We start from the raw sequence: 23222 nt of genomic DNA, 5'->3' as shown, positions 1-23222 counted from the left end.
TGGGTGATAAGACCTCCTATGAAAACTGATTAAAGTAAAAGAAAAAAAAAGTGCTGCCACATAAGGTGACTGATGTTTAATATGTTTGCCTAATTAACTTTTGGCTAAGGATTCTAACCCATTAAATAGCTAGTTAGTATATGTTTCGAATAAACACATCTGGTCCTGCAATGAGTGAAGGTTCTGCCTGTGTGTGGGTGACAGATGTGGCGGTCGTTTCCCCAGTTCTCTCTTTTAAATAATTAACACCACACTGGTGAAGTAGCCCTAGACAGACCGCCTCGAAGCCAGCTGTTTTAGTCTCAGAGCTGTATCTATGGACATGTGCCTCATCTCATTAGTCTGCTCTGTCTATTGCATTCCCTCTTCTTTGGCATTTCAACAAACATGTTTAGTCCTAAGAAACATTTTTTTTTTAAAAAGTCTTTGGATTCTTGGTTTTTGGTCTTAAAGGCAGCAGGGAAGGAGGGAATGTATATCAGGACATTCATGGAGCTGAAAGGCCTGGACTCACAAGCTTTGGAGATTGATTTCTTATACCAAATAAAAAGCATTTGAATTAGTCCCAACCAGATATTTCATTATTTGGAGTTGCTGACATGGGTTTGGAAATAACCTTCTTTGAAAGACACAGTGTCTTGTTTGATGTATGGCTTCTGAGCCTGGAACAGCTGGAAATTCTTATCAATTGCAGCAAAGAGAAAAACTAACATTAGCTATATACATGCGGGATTGGTCTTCCCCAGTCAAATGTTCTTTCATTTTTCATATGTCCATTTGGTGGTGGTTTTTCAGTAAAGGGTGGGAAGAAAAAAGGTCACTTGCTGGTCTATTTTATTTATTTATTTATTTGTATATTTTGGAACAAGCTAATTTGCACAAAAATTACTTGAAGTGGGATTTAAACTCATGTTATCCAAAGGGCATGGTAAGATTTATTCTTACTTTCAGAGGTCCATGAACCCTGATCATTCCATGGCCATATAATGGTTAACATGCAGCTGTCATTCGTTCTAGTGATATGGGCTCAGTCTATGACCTTTGTTTTGTAAGACATCAACAATAGCACAGCTGCCCCGCATAGCTGAGATCTCAAACCTGCAATTTGGCAAGAAGAACAGAACAAATTTGGTAAATATACATAAACACATTGTGAAAGAAGGGAAAACAGAACAGAATGAACCAGTGCATTATTCTACAACTTGTGTGATAGGGATGCTTTAAGTAGGCATATGGTGTAGTTAAATGTGCTTTCAAAAACATTGGTCTGATTCTTCAAGCAAATATGTAATAAATAGCTAAATAAAAAGAGAGCTGATACAGTATCACTAGTTCTCTTGGAGGAAGCATAGGAATGTTTTTGGAAGTGTGTGTGTGTGTGTGGGGGGGGGGGGGGGAAGTCCCACAGAAAGTGTGTTAACTTAGTTTTAAGGTTGCACAGTTGTTTTCTCGCAACATTGTAAGCATTAAAAAAGCAAGCATATAATAAATTAAGGCAATGTTCACACTCAACATGATACCCATTTCCAAGCATTAGTAGCCCATTGTCATCATAACGCTCGACCACAGCCAATTTAAAACCATCTTTAACGTGCGCACTTTTGTAATTCAATCAGTGCACACATTAAAGAACTGAAAATCGCACTGTAACGCACATCCTTAATTTTGACCTTCTAATGCTACATTATTTAGTAACTTAATGACAACTGTAAGTTAAAATTAATCTTCCTATTTTAGCATTCCAGATGAAGAGAGAATTCAAAGTAGATTACATACTCAACCTTTTTTATCTTATTAAAAAGTACTAATATATATTTAAATTGTGATGCTTAAAACGATCAATCAGCTATACATCACACAATACCTCACAAACCTATACCAGAATACTATTCAAATTTAATATATAGACATATATAAGTACAAATAATGTCATATGCATTGCTAAACACATTAGAGAATTATGGATCAAATTCTCTGCTGGTATAAATGGGTGCCACTCATTTATTGCTGCACCAGTTAACGCTTGCAGAGCATTTCATCCTGTCCATTTAAGAGATTGGAGTTAAGATTCTGTGTTTGGTTTAGCTTTTTAAAATTTTTTTCTTTTTAAATTAAATGTTAAATGAACAAGAAGTCAGGTTGTAAGGCTGGCGATAATTAGTGTTCTTTAATAAGATTATTTCTGGAGTAATCATTTAAAATGACAATATTCTGAATACCCCCAATGCTTTGCCTTGTTGCAAAAATGAGAATTGTGAAGAGCACACACCAAATGTGAAAGATGAACCTCGAGGAGTAAACAAGATAGGAGGTTGGATGGAATCTGTAGTTTTGGTTCCAGGACCTTTTTGAGTCATATAGGAGCAAATGACTGAGTGCACTACCTGGGAAGTGATGAGCATCCTCTTTTTTTGAACTAACCAACTCCTACTTACTGCTCTGCTGGATTAGTAGTGTTAATGTACCCTAAGTGTTTTGTACTTTCTGAGTCCAGTTTTGCCAACAGACCAAAATCCCTTATTAACTTTAGTGGGAGCTGTTGAGTGCTGAGCAGTTTTTAAAATCAGGTCACTCATATGCCCAGACCGAGTTTAGGCACCCATTTGCGAAAATCTTGTCCCCAGTCTTTAACCCAGATTGACCCCATGTATTGTCAGAGCTGTCTACCTAAAACCTGCCCAATCACCTTTCCCATAGAATGGAGGATCAATACAAATTGATGATTGGTAAGATGGTCAAGTCAAGTCAGGGCATGATTTCTTGAGCAAAGGTCTAACAGGTGCGTCCTTAAGGAAAGCAGGCACCCCGCTCTCCTTAAGGGAGGGGTAAACAGCCTCTTCTAAAACTGGATCCAGCACTTCCTCTCTGATCCTCACCATCTATGAAGTATGTGGACCAAGTTTAGGTTGTAGTCTGAAGTTCCCCACAGGTTGTAGTCTGGAGGCTTTCCTTCAGAACCTCAGAGAGTGAAATTTTCCAAAACCTAAGTAGAGAACACATTTTATTTGTCCCCTTCAGGCTCTGTTCTGCTATGCCCCAGAGCTAGATAGTTCATTTTCATTCATTTCTAAAAAGTAACATGAAAATTCCTCTTATTAAGAAAAACTCTTCTCTGTCACTGACAGGCCAGCAGCTGGAGTGACACCTCAGTATGTGACTCTACAAGAAGCTATGGTGTGGGCGCAGAATCCCTTCAGCAAATAACTTAAAAAAACCCTTTATTCTGGAATTGGTCATACTTGGCACATGACTTCCGTCATCAGTGTTTTAGGTGCCTTTTCTGTCACAGGTTATCCTGTACCATGAATATTGAGGACAAAAATCTGGAAGAGGGTGTTTGTGTCAGCAGGCACTCAAGTTGTACAAATCCCTCCAAAAGCAATTTGGGAGATGGACTTGATCTGAAAGGCATTGGGGAGCTTTTTCTGAGGGCTGCAGGATAGGACCTAATATCTATTATAAATATTAACTTCTGAAATATTTTAAAAAGAACATTTAGTTTGACAAGATTAGATTATAATGGGAAATATTCACAGATGGAAACATCTTCAGTGAATTGCATAGGCATGCTCGCTGCTAAGACACGTGGATCTTACGTTAAGATCACTAGTAATTTCTATTGCAGTCCTTCACTTTCCTCAATAGGATACACAGTGTTCCTAATGCATTAGGAAAGACTGCATGAGCAGAACTAAGTGCTTAATATTATGCAGTGGCCATAGAATCTTGAGCTGAATTAATAGACTGATTTAACATAATAATGACTCCTAGTAGCATGGCACTGCAATTTCCCATGATTCCATGGGATCAAGGCTATTTCATTGCTGTCTTCCAATTCCCTGTCTTAAATTCACAAGTGCTGCCAAGCGGTGAAATGGTTAAGGCCCTTTGAACTTCTACCAATTCCTCCAGTATATCAAACAGTCTGTAGTGAAATCATGATATTGTTGGGACTCCAATAGGGATTGGTAAGGCAACTTACATTTTGGTAGTGTTTTGTGTTCAGAGAAACTAAGTGGTTGAGAAAAGACTGTGTTCTGTTTTAATTCTTTAAATTCAATTTATATTTAAATTTAATATAAAATTAAAACCATTGGCTTTGCGTATGAGGTAGGTCATGTTGTTTTAGGAAAAATACAATATTAATTTTTATATCCTCAACAGGTGTCAAAAATCTCAGCAAAAATACCACAGTTGTAGAAAATTAATCATCTGCAGTACTGTCTGTGTTCACTATTGAGTGAAGTGTGCCCCCATGTTTCTCAGGCACAGGTGCTCCTGGACACAGTAGAAACATATCAAGGTACTTGCATGTTTTGAAGCACAGCTCTGTGGGAGCTGGGGCTTCTGGTGCAGCAGGGGGACTATGATTACATCATTCCACCAACCACTCCTCCTTGTGGTGGAGAGGTGGGACAGCCGCAGCAGAAGCTTCTGCAACACAAAGGCTGCAGTAGCAGCTGTGGAGTGTGGAGAAGATTTGCAGCAATTAAAAAGCTTGCACAGCCTGCCCATCAGATACACTGTTCAAGTATCACTAACTCTTGCATCCTCTGGAAATACTGCTGTTTATTTCCTGCATCATGTGCCTATGCAGTTTCTCCTTGCACTGGGACCATTATTTGTCCCTAGATTGAGACAGATTAAGTTATTCTCCCTCAAATGTTGTCATCCATAATATGGGAATTTTGTAAATAGGTCTCTGAACCACTGCAGATTATGGTCAGATTTTCAAACTTCGATGTCTAAAATTTGACACCGAAATCCATACTAGTATTTATGGCTAGATTGTGGCACAAATGTTGAGCAAGGGTTGAGCAGCTCTTAGTTGTACTTGCTCCAGGGCAGTCGAGGGACTACAGTGTGACTCAGGGAACCATAATGTGGTCCCTGATTCCTCACTTGCTCCAAGAAGTAATCTGCTCCAGCCTTTCACTGACACTTGATTCCCTTTCTCTTTGTGCCAACTCAGTTGCAGTGGCTAGCACACTGAGGGTGGAATCAAGTATCCAACCACTCCCCATCCTTGCCTGCCAACCTCCATACGAAGGGGAGTGATGGCTCCACAAGGGCTACCTGCTGTATCACTCACCGATGCAGAGAAGCCCCACACTCTTGCATGAGCTTGTAACAGGAGTCACAACTGTGTCCTTAAGCACCAACATAGATGGCCTGATTATCATACTTGTCAGGCACCCACATGCTGCAAAGACTTCAGTGGAATGTGTGGGTGCTCAGCTCATCTGAAAATCAAGCCACTAATTCAGGTGCCTAAGCATAGGTTTAGATACCCAGTTAAGCCACTCAAGTTTTAAAATTATGAGCTATGACAGAGTCACGGAGGTGGCTTTACACAGATATATGAAACTGTATTTTCTCTGTAAGAAAGTGCCCTTTAATCAGCTGAAAGGGGGTCAGACGCAATCAAACAGGGTAGTATTAGTGTGAAATGGAATCTTCCAAATTCTGATGCATAAAATATATGTTCATTTAGAAACAGTTGTGGGGTTGGTTTGTTTTTTGGAGGGGAGTGATTTTTTTTTGTTTTTGTTTTTTTTGTTTTGAGGACAGTTATATTCATAGATTGAAACGTCAATGAAAGGGAGTGTATTGAAGGAGACAACGGCTGAGCATACAACTGATGTATTTCTTTATAATGGGAGCATTTTGGGAGGTGGGTAGAGGGTGCATGCATGCGTTAAAGAAACGTATTTGACGTAAGTCCTCATCCTGCACTTCGATCACCTGTGTGGATTCTTGTACGATCATGGATCTGTTTGTGGGACTGGGGCCGTAGTACTGATAGGATTCCTAGTCAGTCTCAGATAAGAGTATGTAGGCATTATTCTCATTCACATTAAGTCCCATTTACACCCCTCTGGGAATGTGAACAGGTCTTAAAGTGAGGGTAACGTTGCCAGAGTGATGTAAATGAGAATCAGGCCTTGTGTGTACAGTGATATTAGTAAGAAAAATAATGATGTGCCATCATTTAGTTCAGCCAAACTCTTCCTTCATCCTAGTGCATGATTATATGAGTATGATACTTTCTCTGTCTTTTTCTCCGGACTTCCAGTATCAAATCTATAATAGAACTACATGCAGTTCATCGAGGTAGTTGCCTTAACAAAATCCACCCTTTTTAAAGCATAAATCTATTTTCCCTCTAAAACTATGTGCAGAGTTTTAGCTATTTTAATGCCGGCACTTGATTCCAAAATATCTTTAGTCACCATAATTTTAATAACTTTTTGAGCAGTTGCCAGTTTAATTTTCAGTGTATGAAAATTGGAGGTAAATTATTTATTACTTCCAGCAAATGTCTTTCATGATTTTATTTAATTTTTTCATCTTTTTTAATGGATTGTAAAATGGCAATCTTTTATTGGATACTCAGAAAGTAAGGAGCAAATGAATACTTTGCAAATAGGTTACTGTGGATTGAAATGTCAGCAGTATTTCACAGGGTATGAAATTCCTCAGACCAGCGCTGTACTGACATAAGGCAATGGGTCATATTCTTCCTATGCAACAATAAAACATAGCTGGACACAGAGGAAAAAAAGTTGATTGTTAGGATTTTTCAAGTTGCATTTTTGTGTATTATTTAGAATAATGATTAGTGGTTATGACTGTGGCAGTTAAAGTTGTGAAGCACTTTCCGTTATAAAATTATGTTAACCTGAACAAAGAAAAAGTGTCTTTTAGGCTCAAGTTTTCCACTTGTGGTATCTGGAAAAGTCCTGCTAAATCCACATTAGCTATTTTTGAGCATGGGGGTGAAAATATATGCCTTTTCCCATTGTAAAAGAAGCAGAGAAATGTGAACTAGTGGGAGATTGCATACTGGACATGTATAGCATTTAACCCATGAATGCTTGCAACCTAGCTATTTGTACACCCTTATTGGTTCAGAGCTTACAAGCTCTTCAGGCCCATTTCCTTGGTCCTGGGGCTAGAGGAGGAGACCATTAGACAGGAGCAGAATTCTTGGATCAGTAGCCCACCTAGAGATTGGGGGAGGCCGCTGTCTATTTTTCTCAGTCTATACAGTGTAGCTTCCCAGCAGCAGAGCTTGAAGGAGCCCAGCAGCTCCTCCACTAGCCTCTGGAGGCTCACTCCAGCACCTCCACTAAACAGGCTGTGGCTGGGGAAGCTTAGCTGGCTTGCAGTGAGCGGGAGGAAATGGCAAACAGGTTTGAGGTCTATGGTTGGGGCCCAGGGACCTCAATTTCTGAATCTCTGATTATTGTCCCTTAGAACTGCTGCTCTGCTCTGTCTGTCTGTATGTATGCGTGCATACATGAAATACACATAGTGAAACACATGGGTTGTGCCAGGCAGCTGAGATAAAGCTGCTGTAGCAACCTTGTCCTCTAGAGTGCCTGCTGTTCTGTGATTTTTAACTAGAGCAGACTGGAGGCTGACAATTCCGTTTTGCGGTACCTTGCAAGGTTTTCAAATTTTGTTTTTGTTCTCCCACTGCAGTGGAAACAAAACCTTCCAAGTGTTCTTGCAAAAATGGAATCCTGTCCACATCATAATGTCCACATCCAATTTGGGAAGAAGTATCGTGTAGCCTGGTGGTTAAGGCACCCACACAGCCCAGGGTGTCAAGTCCTTGCTCTTCCAAATTCAGAGCAGAGTTTTCCATCGCAGGTCACTCTGAGTCGGGCAGAGCAGGGCCTCAAACTTGGGTCACCTACCATCTCTGGCTAGTGCCCTAGCCGCTGGGCTATCGAATGTGAGAGACTGTTGCTTTTTTTCAGCCCTGGACCCAAAAAAAGATTTTCCATGAAACGTTTCAGCTTTGATGAAACTGCATATTTTGACATGACATTTCATTGAGTCAAAAATGTTCCAACCAGATTTTTATTTTAACTTCACATCAGTGTAATTTTACCACTGTTATTTCCAGAGTTGCATGTAAAGATTGTGGGACAGATCCTCCGTTGATGTAAACTGGGTTACATCATTGATGTCAACGGACCTATGCTGATTTACACTGTCTGAGGATCTGATTCTGTTTTGTTTCTTTTTTTTAAATTTAACAAATTCTACTTCTTTTGATTCTACTTTTGTCATCAGTCTCTCTGTTATTTTATCCATGGTTTTGTTAGGAAGCTTCTTGTCCATTTTGCCTGTGTTCCTGTTGGGTAAATATTTATACTTTACCTGAATGGTGTTGGGTAGCTGTGATAATGACAAGAGTGAGATTCCAAATGTCTAGAAAGAAATTCTAGACAGTACTAAAGTGAGGAGCCAAGAGTGTTGGACTAAACATAGCTGTGTATGTCAGAAGCAAACTTTCAAAGAATGTTACTGCCGTAAGTTGATATTTTGATGTACAGCTAATTAACTGGGCACACTAAGATATCCTTAGCTTGCAAAGAAACGAAAGTGAGGACAGTCCTTCTTTAGTGTTTGGAAAGCAGCTAGCGCATCACAGGTGCTACCATAAATAAATAAATATCTATTTGAAGCTCAACGTATCTGTCTGTGCAGAATTACAAAACCACTTCTAGCAATCAGGCGGTTTAAGTCATATGTTCTCTTAGGCTTTTGTCAAGAACTCCATGGGAAGAAACCATTAGCATAGGTCTAAATTCCATAGCCAAGATTTTTAAAAATGTAGTAGTAATTTTTAGGGCACCTAAGCTTTTGGATGCCCAAGCTGAGACACTTTTAAAACAGTTGTTAATATGTCGTGTTAATGTATGTAAATCTTTTCTCTTGAGTATTTGGGGATGAGGTTGAAGGTATAGGGTAATATATTGTGGGATTATTATCATCACAGTGGGATGGCACTGTGTGTTTATGGCCAGGCATGTCAGTAATGTTTTCTGGATTTTCGTTTGGAAGGGTATATTTTAATTAATGTGAAGTGCATAGAGCTCAAAGTAGATAGATACTAAAAAATCAAAATAAATAAAACATTGCTCATATCCCTCAAACATGACAACTTCAGGAAAAAAATATTTTGTATCTTGACATGTTTATGTTTTTGAGGATGAGACAGTTATCTGTCTGAGTTCACTCTGTAGCTTCAGGAACTGAAAGAATATGATCACCTCTTGTGAAAATCTTGGATGGCTTACCCCTGCAGCTGTATATCAAAAAGTAAGCTGATATAGAAACTGGCTCTTCTTCATTTGTTATATTTGAGTTGATAGCTGATGTGTTCCATGAGCCTGTTGCTTGAGATTTTTGTCAGAACATTTGAAAGCTAAAGGTTGGGGGAACATGCAGTCTGGCAAATGGCACTAGGAGCCTGATCCTGCTTGTATTGAAATCTATGGGGATTTTACCTTTGGGCCTGATTCACATTTAGACATAAATGTAATCTGTGCCCATTGTAAGGACTCTGCATTGCTGGAGCTATGTAAAGAGGCTTTATTGTAATTGGAAATCAGATCCTTTGACTTCAGTGTGAGAGAAGGATTAAGTCCTAGACTGGGTAAAAAGTGGGCTTACAAGCAGTGTCCATACAAGAATATGGGCTGCTCTTTGTTTTAATAACTGTCTTATTTTATTTTTTGTTCTAAATAATATAGGCCATGGCAGGAGACTGGCAGTATGTTCCCATTCAAGTCAATGGAAAATTGTGTCTTTGACTTCATTGTTGCAGTGAGAAATTTATCCCACTTTTGAGATCCTGGTTCCAAATCACGTATAAATAATAATAATAATAATAATAATAAATAAGAAATATATTCATGTACAATGTCAGTTGTGCGTGCTATGTGTGGTGCAGTCTTTTGAAACCAAGCATGGGCACCTGAAACTTCAGGGTAGTATCCCTGACATCAACCCTTTACCACAAAACCTGTGTGGCCTTGGGGCAGGTCACTTAGGATTAAAAGTTTTAAACATGGATGCTTATGGTTATGCTCCTAAATCCCTATTTAGGCACTTCAAGGAGCTTATTTAGGTAGCTATCTTTGGCACCCAAGGTTGATGATTTTGCCTGTAACCTTTGCCTTAGTTTCCTTGTCTATAAAATGGTGGATAATAATACTTGTCCACATCACAGGCATGTAGGCAGGACTGAGTAGTTAATAGGCTGAACTGTGTGGGTTCCCTCATCTTCTGTCAGCCAATTGGAGTCTGTGTGCCCCTAGTGACAGTAAACATGCTTGGAGCAGGTACACAGCAGGTCACAATCTGTATATTGCAAGGCGTCTTGACCCTGCTGACAAGGATCACAAAAGGAGTGGGTGGAGGCTGAACACTCTGGAGTTGTGCTAATTCAGCATATTCCCTGAGCAGCCTTCACTGGCAGGGCTAGAGTTTAAAGCATCCATCCCTGGTGGAAAGCAGTGATTGTATCGCTGCCAGTTCTCATTCTGGGAGGGTGAATTCCTGTTTGAGCTCAGCTGCCCCGGTAAGGGCGAATGGGTCTCCTGTGCCCCTAGTACAAAAGTGTTAGCTATTATGTAAGATTTTTCATATGTCCTGTTTGGTTAAAAGGAGTTTTTCTTGATCCACAGCGTGTTTTTTGTAATGACTGGGGAAGCTTCTGTACACTTCTAGAGTGTTTCTGCTACCTTCTTCATGTTTCCTGGGGTGTTCAAAGTGCTGACTGTTGTAACCAAAACAAAGCTTCACCTTTTCATGACAACAGTGTGGGAACCTACCATGTTTTAGCAGATGCCTACTGGGCTCCCAGCTAGGCAAACATGCCTCAGATTCATGAAAACGTGGAAGCTGCAAAAGCTACCACCTGAAAAAAAAATATTAAAAGGCTCCTTGAGACATCTAGGGAAAAACTGACCCCTCCAAATGCATGTAGATTAGAGGCTGATTTTTAAAAAAATGTAACACCAACAACATGCAATTGTCCGCAGTGCAGAGAAGGTGAAAAAGACTAAATGACTGAATGTTGCTTCAAACACTAATGAATAAAGGATATAGTAGTATCTCTTTGTACTAGGGTGTAGAGTAGGGCAAAGTTTAAGGGGATTGATTATAGTCTTTAAGGTTGGTATTTTCAAAGGTACTTAATAGATTAGGTACCCAACTCCCTATTCAGTGTGTTCATAAGACTCTTTCTCCCCATTTATTACTACAACAACTGAGCTCATTTGAGGTGTTTGAGCAAACAATCCCCTCTTTCAGGTTGTTCTGCAAGCTACCCCTGTTTACTCTTGAGGCGGAGGAAACATTTGTGTGTGGTGTGAGAGGATTGGGAGCAGAATAAGGAAGATTGATGTAGGAAATGTTGGTTTGGGGTGGGAAAATGTTGAGGGAATTGCTTTTATTGTTTGATATTTGCAGATGTTGGCCATGTCTAGGAGCTTTGTTTGTGATTATTCTAATAAAATAATGAAATATTTATGTCTTTGTAGTGCATTTAGAATTGTTAAGATAGGTGTAATTATAAAAATGAATAAATAAAGAAATAAACATTACCAAGCGTTATAGATGCACATGAAAAGAACATATCTCTAAAAAAATTCCGTTGTTTGCCTAGTTTCTGTTGTGTTTTATTTTCCAGTAGTTCAGCTGAAAAAATTAGAACCTGAATATATAACTTTCAATTATTAGGGGTTGAAGATGGCATGAAGATGACTTTCGGTCATAGATGCATTTTTTCTCTTTCTGTCGTGTATGTCTTAGACTGCCAGTAGCATATCCACTCACTTCCAGAAAGAACAGAATATGATGAAATACTGTTAGAAAGTTTTACTGCCCTAAGAAAACACACAAGAGTTAAGTAGGAGGGAAAAAATTGGCAAGTCCCAGAAGGGGAAGACCCAGAAGGGGAAAAAAGAATCAAGAGGAATTCCAGGCTCGCATCCAAATTTTGAAAATAAAGTAAATAGGAAAAGCAAGCAACTGAAAACCGTTTGAATCTTTCACCCATAAATCTGTAGGATGCGGTAAAATTTATAATTACAGGCATCTTTGCAGTCTACTGGCCAAATCCAGGAATTCTTGCTCAGTCAAAACTACTGTTGATCTCAATGGGAATATTGCCCATGAAAGGACTGCAGCATGTGTCTTAAAAATTGTAATTTATTTCTTGTAATGAGATAACCATTCCAAGTCCCTATTTAGACTCAGTTCATACTGGGTGTGACTTGGAATGGTTATCTCATTACAAGAAATAATTGTCATTGTTCACACATTCTCATTTCCTAATCAATGGTTGTGAATAGGCCTCAACCTCTCTAACTGAATGGCCTTTGCTTATACCTACCTTCCCCATTGTTGTTCCTTACCCTTGGATGTATATATATACACCCCCTATCTGATTTCTATTCCAAGGTCATACACCACAGCTTTGATTAGAATTTAGGCCATTGTGAGATTTACTTCATTAATGCTTGTAAAATGTTTTGAGGCCAACAAATGGTATACACTGTAAAACTGAAAAGCATTCATGAATTAGTAATTATTTTAATTACCACTACCAAAAAGTTCAGTAAACGGTGAAGAGGCAAATTCTCTGTTTATGCTCATGAAACACAACAGAAATTAATGGCATTTCATGGGTGTAACTAAGAGCAAAATTTGGCCTGGAGTCTGTATATTTTATGGTACATGTCACTGGGTAACTCATGCTTTAAATAGGCAAACAAAGCAAATAGGGAAAAAATGAAACACGAAGGGATTCTTTTCTCTTGGCATTTGTGCTCAATTAAAAATTCACAAATCAAAAAGGGTTTCCCTGTACTGTGAATTCATGTTAGGTATAGGGTGAATTCTGCTCTCACTTACACCTGTGCAACCCCATTAGGGTCACTAAGGTGTAAAAGGACCTGATCCAAGCCACTGAAGTCAACTGAAAGACTAGCATTAACTTCAAGTGGGCTTTGCATCAGGGTACTGAAGAGCAAAATGTGACCCTGTGTTTTAATGTCACAGCTGGCATTATAGGATGAGCAAACCTCAAAAGATTCAAGGGATTGTTTATGTAGATGGATAAACATCCAGAGTTTCTCTGATCACCTCTCAGGAATTTGGGCCAGCTTTTAACAAAACACTAAACAAATGCTTAACTTTAAGCATGTGCCTAGTCAGCAGAACACTTAGGGAGAAATCCTATCCCACTAAAATCTGTAGCCCTTTTGCTATTCACTTCAGTGGAGCCAGGATTTCACCTTTATGTTTGTGCTTAAATTTAATCACACGCTTAACTAATTAATCATGGTTTTGTCTCTATAACTTATCCAGCAGTTAACCAAATTCATATTTGGTATTGAAACTAGACTGGAAATCCTTCTGGGAAATCTTCATAGGCTTTCTCACGAAACTCCTAGTGTTTTCTTTTTGTTTAGGTCAGAAATACTGTAAGAACTGAATATTTCAGAAGTTTTTTCTAGACTTGTTTAGAATTGTGAATTATAGGGAAGAAGTGTAGAAAATTGGAAGGGGACAAGAAAAAAAATTAGACTTTTCACTCACATCTATTTAGAATGATGCATAATGTAAAGAAAGATATTGGGGATTTTTCTTTCATAGCACAGACCATTTAAAAATAAGTTGAGCAGTAGAAGCAATTTAATACATTTTTACTAAAATCTGAAACAGAAACCACCTGAGACAAATTAGTTAAAATAGTTTCAAATTCAGTATTGACTTAAAATGCTTGTGCCGGAATAAAAAGTTACGGTATCTATGAAGAATATAAATGATTTATCATTTTAGTTTAAGAAGATCTATATTTCATAGCATAAATGCATATTGTGAGCTTTCTGAATCATGTGAAAGAAAGCCAGAGAAGTTCGAGTCTTTTCTGTTTAATATTCACCATGCATTGTTTTCTTCTAGAATTTATTTGAAAAATGTAAACTACTTTATAGAAAGTCTTGGCCACTTACAGATAGCCTGCATTTTAAGATTGCTGGTTGCATATTACTAGATATATTTTTATTGAACAGGGATTATAGTATTATTTTTATTGTTGTTTTTAAACTATTTGTAACAATAAAACCCTAAAAAAAGTATTATTGACAATGACTTAATACATTATAACTAGATAGCTCTCTTTACCAACTATATCAAAGTTGTCTTCAAATATTAACCCACACAACACCCCTGTGAGGTAGTTAACTATTAATATGCCCATTTTACAGTTGGGTAAACAGAGACACAGAAGCTGAAGTGCAAATTACCAAACTTTGATTACTAATGCTAAATTTGTAGACAAAGTTGTGTCTTAATTGAATGGCTAAAAATACTGGCAAATTATAAGAGATCAGGACTATCTATAAATAGTAGTACAACATTTTAGTTTTAGAGATGTCAACATCTTGGTTCCCATTCTCCTGGTCTACCGTGCTTTCTGCTCTATTTTAACTGAGTCTGATTGGTGCAAGATTCCTGCTTAATGTATATATGCTGTGTTTCAATTAAATTTGTTTGACTTTTTTTTAATTTCCAGGACTCTAGAAGTTTTGGTGAGTTTGAATGAAGGACAGACTTTCATCTCCAGCTCATTGACAGTTACTGCTTCGGAATGTGTAAGTCGATGACTAACAGCAATTAATGTAGATGTTGAAATTGTGAGGTATACAGTTTTATCCTTGTATAACTTTTTGGATGGGAGAACCTCACATCAGAGCAGAGCTGCGTTATCCTATAAATCATGTGTGAAAAGGCATAGCCATGAAACTGCACCTAAGCACAAGTGCATGTATTTTCCAAATCATTGTGTTGTGAAACGAATGTTTTGTTCTTCATTTGAGAGAATTTCTGTGCACACAAGCAAGCTTCACAGATTGGATGTACTTAATGAAATGAATGATGATTGGCAGATTTTTCTGCTGTTATAGTATTTCAAATGACTCATTTATTACTTCCCATTAAGGTGGCAGATGACTGTATTTACTTAGCATTCCACTCTACATGATTCTGTGCAAAAAGAATGTTACCATATTCATTATGCTAAATTTCCAGGTAACATAAAAAACATATTTTACACTAATAGTTTTCCTTGACCCCTGCCATAGACTCTCTATAAAGAGCTTCCCTCCTTTTTCATCACCATTGCTTCTGTTTTGCTAACTACTTCAGAAACTGCTGAAGTTTAGACCCAGGCAGAGAGCTATTTGTAGAGGGGAAAGCCAGGGGAATCTCCCTTCCCCTGTGGGCAGTCTCTTTGCTGCCTCTCAGCATTCCCTAGCTTGTCAGCTGGGGAATGTATGTTTTCAATATGTACAGTGCATATGTTTTCTATAGCTTTGCATTATTATGTGCTAAATATGTTACAACACATTATTTACTAAAGTCTGCAGCTGCAGCTCTGAGGCCTTTGGATGACTTCCCCCACCATTTAGGCATTTGCCTTCACTACAAATATAGTTGCATCAGAGGAACTAGTTATGATACAATTGTCCAATGACCCAGTTAAAACTTGGTTCCAGTTTATAGTGTAGATGGGTCCATAGTGGTAATATAAAGCCTGAGGCTGTATAGATGGAGTCTCAAGACTTTAGCCTGGTTATGGGAGATTGGTTATGGTTTCATCTACCCTACAAATTATAACAATGGTGTAATTAGGTGGGACAAAACCAAAGTGGAACAGGTCTCCTGATATAGTGGTATTTATATTGTAGACATCTTTCATATAGAATAGGGGTTTTTAGAATCTTTTGTGAAAGGATCAAATACATTCACAAAATTTGTATTCTTTTTAAAACATGACCATACTGTGGCTTTACTTTCAGGTCTGTAAATATATAAGACTTCATTCTGCTATTCAGTGTGTGTGTGCGTGTGCCTGACTCCTATTGAAATCCAATACAGAATCTGGTGATTTGTATTTATAGAAGAGAGAGAAAAGGAATATAAATTATATATGAGTCATGCAAAACGTAGATGAGTTCACCAAGAACCTGGTCAATCTGTAGTTCCAATAACCCCACTAGTAACCTACTATTTTGTGTGGTTTTCCAACAACAGATTGTTGTTCACAGGGAATTAACATGGAGAAGTAAAACTCATTTTTTTTCAACCCCTTTAAAATAGCAAATATGGATAGTTTTTTGGGGTTGATGTCAGCTCAGGTTTTAAGATTTGGTGTGGGGAACCTGAATGATGTTAGAATTGAAGCAACTTACCAGACCTAATTCATTCTGGGACACTTAGATGAATCCATTAGAAGGTTTGTAGCCTATTTTCACCTGATGTCATGATCTTGTATCAATGCATGATGATGCAACATCTTGATTTAGTGTCATAAGGAGACAGTTACAGGAGGATGCTTTGTCATGACACCCAATATACTACTCTTCCCCTTTTCTTTGTCCTTTTACAGGGCTGAGTGGGCCACTACGTGTTGAAACTAAGAATTTACCATGACCACATATAAATCTGCATGCTGACACTGCAAACAAATGGGAAAAAATACAAGCATCAATGCATAACAAATCATACTAAATCATTTTATTCCACTGATCAGTTTGCAGTTTACTGATGGCAAAACCTTAACTCATTTTATTTCTCTGTGGTTAAAAATTTTAAGTAGCAGGAAGCAGAATAACTACAGATGTGCACACACAGGAAATCCAGCACTACTTCTGCTAATTTTTTTTTCCTTTTGTAAACCCTCATGTCATGCATTGTGCAGTAAGGAAAGGCCATACAAGGAGAACTGTTGTTTCCATAGTAGCAGATGGGCAACTGCATAGAAATGGGTCACTGCTAGAAAGCTGAGCTAATTCTAATGGCAGAGCAGCTGATGGCTAACCTGGTACATGAGCATGAAAAGTTGCAGCTTTCCATGGAAAACTGAAATTGCTGCAGAGAAAACAAAAAAGGTGTTGCAGCGGTTCCTGGATGTTATTTGCTTATGATACCATCTTAAATGGTCACCTAACATTTACACATAATTAGACATCATTTGAGTAGGCTTGATTCTCCTACGATTTACACCAGTTTCTCACTAGTATAACTTCATTGACTTCAACAGAATTACTCCAACTTTACTGTGGTGTGAGAGGAGAATCAGGCTATATCCTTTGCCCCTTTTCCCCCCTGTATGAAATGTGAACAGGTCTTATCCACACAAAACACACCACTGATTTCCCCTTAATGTTGTTCTAAATCAGCATGCTGTGGAGCACACCATACACAAGATTTAGAAAAAGAGTGCACAGAGGATGTGGGTTTTCAGACATTTAGCTTCTGGGCAACCCCTGTCCTCAACATCCTCCCTTAAAATAAGGTTAGAGGTGCGGTCTGAGTCTTTGTAAGAGTCACCCTTCACACTCATCATAAAAAGCTTATTGCTGAAAGTGGCAAAATGGGCTGATAGTTAACTTGATAGAGGCTAAGCACAGTCCCTCTCTGTGTGCCTCTGATAGAGGTGTGGCTTTTCAAGGACCTCATGGTACAATTAGCCTATGCCTAAGTGGCACAATTTAACCTTTGGCCATTTTTGCTAGCATGCATAAGCCAAAGCAGTCACTTTTTGTGACTTGCAAGATTCCTTGTGAGACTGTCTAAGGCCTTGTTTACACCAGTACTTATGCTGGCAAAACTTTTGTCACTCGGGTGTGAAGAAAACACTTCCTTGAGCGACATAAGTTTTGCCAGCATAAGTGCTAGTATGGACGGGAGACATTCTCCCACCAGCATAGCTACTGCAGCTCATTTAGGTGACTCTATTATGTTGGCAGGCGAGCTCTCTTGTCGACATAACACAGCTATGCAAGCACTTTTAAAGCAGCACAGCTGTACTGATACAGGTGGGTGAAGTAATAATACCTTTTACTGGAGCCATAGTCAAAGCTCATTAAAATTCCATCTGTCTCTTTGGGTTAGTAAGAAACTTCTTGCTATCCCATAACTGTCTACAGTTGGCTTCTTTGCACTTTCCTCTGAAGCAACTGGTGTTTGCCACTGTCACACACAGGACACTAAATTTGATAGACCACCAGTCAGATCCAGTCCAGCAATTCCTATGTTTTTTTTCCCTGCAGGGCAAGTTGAGCATTAAGGCTTCTGGACTATAATCAAATCTTTATTTTTAGAATACGAAACATCATGGAATAGGAGCCCTATAAACCCCTTCTGCCTGGGACTCCACTTTCCTATTCTCTTTCCTGCCAGTGCTCGCAGACTGAATTAATGATCAGGCAAGCAGCTTTCCTTAGGCAGCTCTTAATATACTCTTTTAAATTATTAGCCGCTGGATGCCTGGTGTATCTGTGCCAGTGACCTTTTTTCCCTCCATATTAGGCCTGATTCTTCTGTCACTTATGCCAATTTCACATCAGTAAAGCTCTATTGACTTTGTGGAATTACTCCTGACTTGCAGTAACTGAGTAGTAGCTGACTGAGAGTAACTGAGAGGAGAATCAGACCTATTATCTTCAAAGTGCAAATAGTGCAATGATTGCATGACTATCTTGAACAGAGGTCCATAGAATGGCACAGTTGCATGCAGTTTTCATATTCTATATTGATGCTGTATGTATCTAGTCCTTTAAATTGCCTATGTACCTGAGTTTCTCCAAAACCAAGAATATTTAAGGAACTGGCAAACATATACATTACCTTTTAATCTCCCTTCTGCCCTGTTTTGTAGTCAATAAACATCATTCATTTTATCACACAGCTTCTTTAAAGCATTCCAGTTTACGAGGTACATTCCTCAGTTCACAGAAGGGGAAGAAATTAAACATACAAGGTGTCAGTGAAGCTGACGAGGAATGATTTTGGCTCAGAGAGGGCCTGATCCTATAGGCTTCATAAAGAGTTTTGTCTGAATAAGATCTGCAGAAAGTGGGCCCATCAAGTAGGAATCCTCTGTGTGTGAATCAGCATGTAACTATTTTGGAAAAAAAAAGGAAGAGATGAAAATAATTTATTAATGAGATAGAAATTGTTAACATCATCCAGTGACTGTGTCTTTTCCCATCTCCTTTCTCCATAGTCTAATGGCATAGCTGCACTTATTGCTATTCTTGTGCTGTTACTTTTGGTGGCTATTGGTCTTTTATGGTGGTTCTGGCCTCTTTGTTGCAAAGTGGTAAGTAAAAACATTAAATGGCTAATTTGGACATGACCTATAACTGTAACTAAAATCTTGTTTGGAAATATAGATTATTTTTCATATATGTTTCTAGAAAACAGGTAATAAAGCAGAACAGTTGCTGTATAGAATGGGTTAAGTACAAGAGTTTATAATATGAGACATAGGTTTGGGGTATCTATATCAGTGGTATATTGTAAGCCACAGAAGAATGAAGTAACTGTGTTCTTTACAGCACCTGCTGCTTTGACAGAAACCTAAGTGCAGATGAACTAGGATATGAAAATTGGTGTCTCTCATTTTGGCTTTTACCCGAGTGAGCAGATGTGCCATATTTCTGTGAAATCTTAGATAAAAGCTTTTCCTCTATTATTTGAAAGTTGCAGGCTATAATGGTGTGCAGATGTTATTCTGAAATCAAGGACCATTTTAAAAGCACTAGCATTAAAATTGATATTTGTAGTCCATTATGGACTCTCAAGTTGCAAATCCTTTATTCTCTTATTAATCCCTTGCAAAAAATTAAATTGTCATCCTGTCTATATTACATCTACTTTCATCTGAATAATGAGTGTTCTTTATCCTTCTAGCAGCAGTCAACACTGTGCTTCAATAGGTCCCCCTGCTCCTACTCTTCCCAATGGCAGGAGTTTGAGATTGGTGGATTTTACTATATGTTCTGTTCTGTAGTGTCAAGTCTATAAACACAGTTTTTCCATGAGGATGTTATGTGGGACAGGGTGATAGGAATTAGTGCTGCAGCAGAACTCTTACTGTTGTGCTTTGTGTCTAGGAAACAACAGAAAACCAAAGGCTAGATGCTTCATAGTTTGTCTCTTTTAAAAAGTGCATGCGTGCGTGTGTGTATAGATAAAGCATCTACGGATTCCTTAAAATGTTACTTCATTTGCGTTATATTTTTACATTTGTTTACAGTCTGTTTACAGTGATCCTTTGTGTACAGCTGCCTTTCTCTAACAAAAAGACCTGTTGACTTTCTTCCTCTTTTTGAGTTTTCAGGCTTTCTATTTTATTTAAAAGACAAACACATTTATCCTTGAGTTGATTGACATCAGGAAATCTTAGTGCTACTCTATCTTCAAAGCTCTCAAAACTGGTTAGTTTTCTAAAACTCCTGATTTTGTTACTAGCTGAATGTGACTGTCTGTCAGAACATAGTCTATGAACCTCTACTGTGTATCAACCCAGAATTGATCTTTTTCCTTGGGGGAGGTGTATATTACATCATATTAAATTACTTATGTGATTTTAATTGTTTGCCAAATTGATGTTTGTCAGATTCATATTAATGCATGCAAAGCATACTGACATCTTAAAGTACATCAAAGCCTTTCACAATAGCCAACATTAAAAGGTCACCATGGACCCATGGTATCCCAGGTACTGATGTGCTGCAACATTTTCCTTTCCTTAGCATAGTAGATAACTGCAGTACTCAGACACCTGTGAGTGGTCGCGGTGTTTACATGTTGACTTTGCAAGGACAATTATTTTGTAACTGCCTTGTATATATCCGTCAGTCAGCCTACAGCAGAATCACGTAAATGTGTTGTACTGCAGCATTAGTTTTCAGTCTTTGTGACCAGTTATGACAGCTTAACAGTCTAGGGTCTCAACTGTAACAGTTGATGCCTGCTGCCTTCCATACCAAAGTGCATGCTGTAAGGTGGTGTGGAAATCAGGCTGCTCCAACCAGTCTGGCAAGTTGGGGATTGAAAAGAAGTTAAGTTGTACTGTAGGTAAGAATATATCTCTCTCTATATATCTGAATGGGAGCTGGATAGTGGCTGCAGATTCGGAGTGAGTATAGAGGCTCATCATTAAGGACTGATCTAAATACCACAGAAAGCATTGTAAAGGCTCCAGCTGAAGTCAGTGGAAGTTGAATCAGTACCTGTGGTGGCAAATGGAACCTAATATACAGTCACAAAAGTTTGAAATACCAGTACTGCTGCCACTAAGGCTTTGTCTACACTAGCACTTACGCCAGCAAAACTTTTGTCACTCGGGTGTGTGAAAAAAACATCCCTGGGTGACATAAGTTTTGCTAGCATGAGTGCTTGTGCGGACAGTGCTTTGTCAGTGGGGGAGACACTCCCACCAACACAGCTACTGTTGCTCATTTTGGTGGTTTTATTATGTTGGCAGGAGAGCATCTCCCATCGACATAACGTGGCAACACAAATGCTTATGTTGGCAAAACTTATGTCTCTCAGGGGTGTGTTTTTTCACACCCTGGAGTGACAAAAGTTTTGCCGGCATAAGTACTAGGGTAGACAAGGCCTAAGGCTCTGATTCAGCAAAGCACTTAGCGTGTGCTTATGTGGTCTCTTTCTGTTCAGTACATGATTAACTTTTATCTTAATTGCCGTTAGCTTCATCAGCTTCATTTGTGGAGTAAGGTACTATTTAGCATGAGCAAAGGGATGATGAACTGGCTTTTTGTTAGGGAGGACTATGAGTTGCTCTAAAGCCTAATTTCCGAATAAGCAATAAAATAGCAGTAATATAAATGTTAATACAATGTCTTTTTCACTGTTCATTGGTACTGTTTTTTATTGTTTGTATTTGAAGTATGGTTTTAGGGCCTGTTGCTACAATAGAGCTGAGTTCTGAAGACACAGTGAACTTCTTACCAAATACTGACTCTTTGATTTGACAGCCAAGAGAGACAAGGTGGGTAAGATAATATCTTTCATTGGATCAACTTCTGTTGGTGAGAGTCAAGCTTTCCAGCTTACAGAGAGCTCTTCTTTAGGTCTGGGAAATCAGAGTGTCACCGCTAAACGCAAGGTGCAACAGATTGTTTAGCATAGGTAGTTAGCATATATTTAAAGGGACGATTCAAGCTGAAGTGACCAGTTAACACCCCTCCAGTCATGGGGCAAAGGGGGGAAGGAAGAAAAAAAGCTCTGTGTGTGTGTTTGGAGGGGCGGGGGGTGTTAAGTGGGTTATAGATTGTTGCAATAGGTCAACGGTTCTCAAACTTTTTAAATGGAAGCCCCCACAATGGACTTTTATGTAACAATTGTGCCCCCCCCACCTGAAACTCCCCCATTTTCAGAAAAAAGACGGGGCCTACAAATCATAGGCAGAGTTTGACTGCTTAATTTGGGAGGGCAAGGGGGGTAGCAGCAGCCCCCCGCAGCTCCAGAGCCCGAAGTGACCCACCAGAGAAAATGGTGGTGGCGGGAAATTGAACCTCGTTGTTGGGATTATCCTCGGGCAGCAGCACGGATGCAGCTGCCACCTTCGGGAGCCTGCAGAGCGGCAGCAGCCGGGGTTGCTGCGGAAGGCGGGTGGCAGCAGCGCTCTGACTGGAGATGGAAGCAGCTGCGCAAAGTGTGGAGCGTGGAGCTGGACCGCCAGCAGTGCTGCCCGCATCAGCCTCCCCCTGCCTCCGCTTCCTTCCTAAGGGTTCCCCAGCCTCAACTCCTGCCCACGGCTGCGTGTGTGAGGCGCTGGGGTCCCCACCACTGCCCGGACCCACTCTCAGCCTGGTGCCCCTCACAGCAGGGGGAGATAGCTCCATCATCATAAGTTAGGGGGGCTTTGCCTCAATACCCCCCCAACCTCTGCCCATGGCACCCTCCCACGATCCATCTCGTGCTCCCTTAGGGGGGTCTGCCCCCCAGTTTGAGAACCGCTGCAGTAAGCCATAAATTAAGTGTTTATGTTCAGTCCTATTGAGCTCCCAGACTCATCTACTGAAGACGTGCAGGTTTCCTTTGAGGACTGAGGGGTCAGACACAGAGTGATCCCTTTGTGAAAAGTGTTCATCCACAGGTGATATGGTGGTTTTGTCTTTTACCTTTTTTTGCATGAGTTCATTCGAGAGCGTAGTGATAGTCTGGTTTCTCTTACATAGTGGTTATTGGGGCCTTTAATGCACTGGATGAGGTATACCACGTGACAGACATGTGTAGGACCCATGGGTCTTGAAAGATGTGTTGTGGGGGATGTTGATCATCATAGCAGTGTAGATATATCTATAGATTTTGCACCTGTTGTTCTGTCAGGGTCTGGTGCAGCTCTGAGTTGGTGTGTCCTGGTCTGTGGGGAGCTTGCTTCTGATAATGAGCTTGGAGAGGTTGAGGGGGTTGTTTGAAGGCCAGAAGAGAGGGATTCAGGAAAGATTCTTTCAGGATGTATTCCTCAAGGAGTGTGGGTTTTAGTTGTTTGATGTTACCTCATATGGATTCCAGTGTGGGGTGGT

The 23222-nt window shown here is 39.4% G+C and overlaps 1 protein-coding gene across 5 annotated transcripts in view; it reads left to right on the top strand.

The window, feature by feature from the left end:
• The window catches only part of ANTXR2 (ANTXR cell adhesion molecule 2), a 222701-nt gene that overhangs the window by 68780 nt on the left and 130699 nt on the right, over positions 1–23222 (top strand). For 4 of the 5 annotated variants that reach the window (XM_067557088.1, XM_067557089.1, XM_067557091.1 and 1 more), the window contains exons 11-12: positions 14390–14468; positions 18887–18982. In XM_067557088.1, the coding sequence (XP_067413189.1) occupies positions 14390–14468; positions 18887–18982 (175 nt within the window). The remainder of the gene's footprint in view (positions 1–14389; positions 14469–18886; positions 18983–23222) is intronic. The other variant, XM_067557090.1, reaches the window with a different exon arrangement.

Source organism: Emydura macquarii, unplaced genomic scaffold (genome assembly GCF_026122565.2).
Source record: "Emydura macquarii macquarii isolate MOO-44397 ecotype Brisbane River unplaced genomic scaffold, CSIRO-AGI_Emac_v2 contig_1790, whole genome shotgun sequence".
Taxonomy (NCBI): Eukaryota; Metazoa; Chordata; order Testudines; family Chelidae; genus Emydura; species Emydura macquarii.
This window is presented reverse-complemented; position numbering and strand designations above follow the sequence as displayed.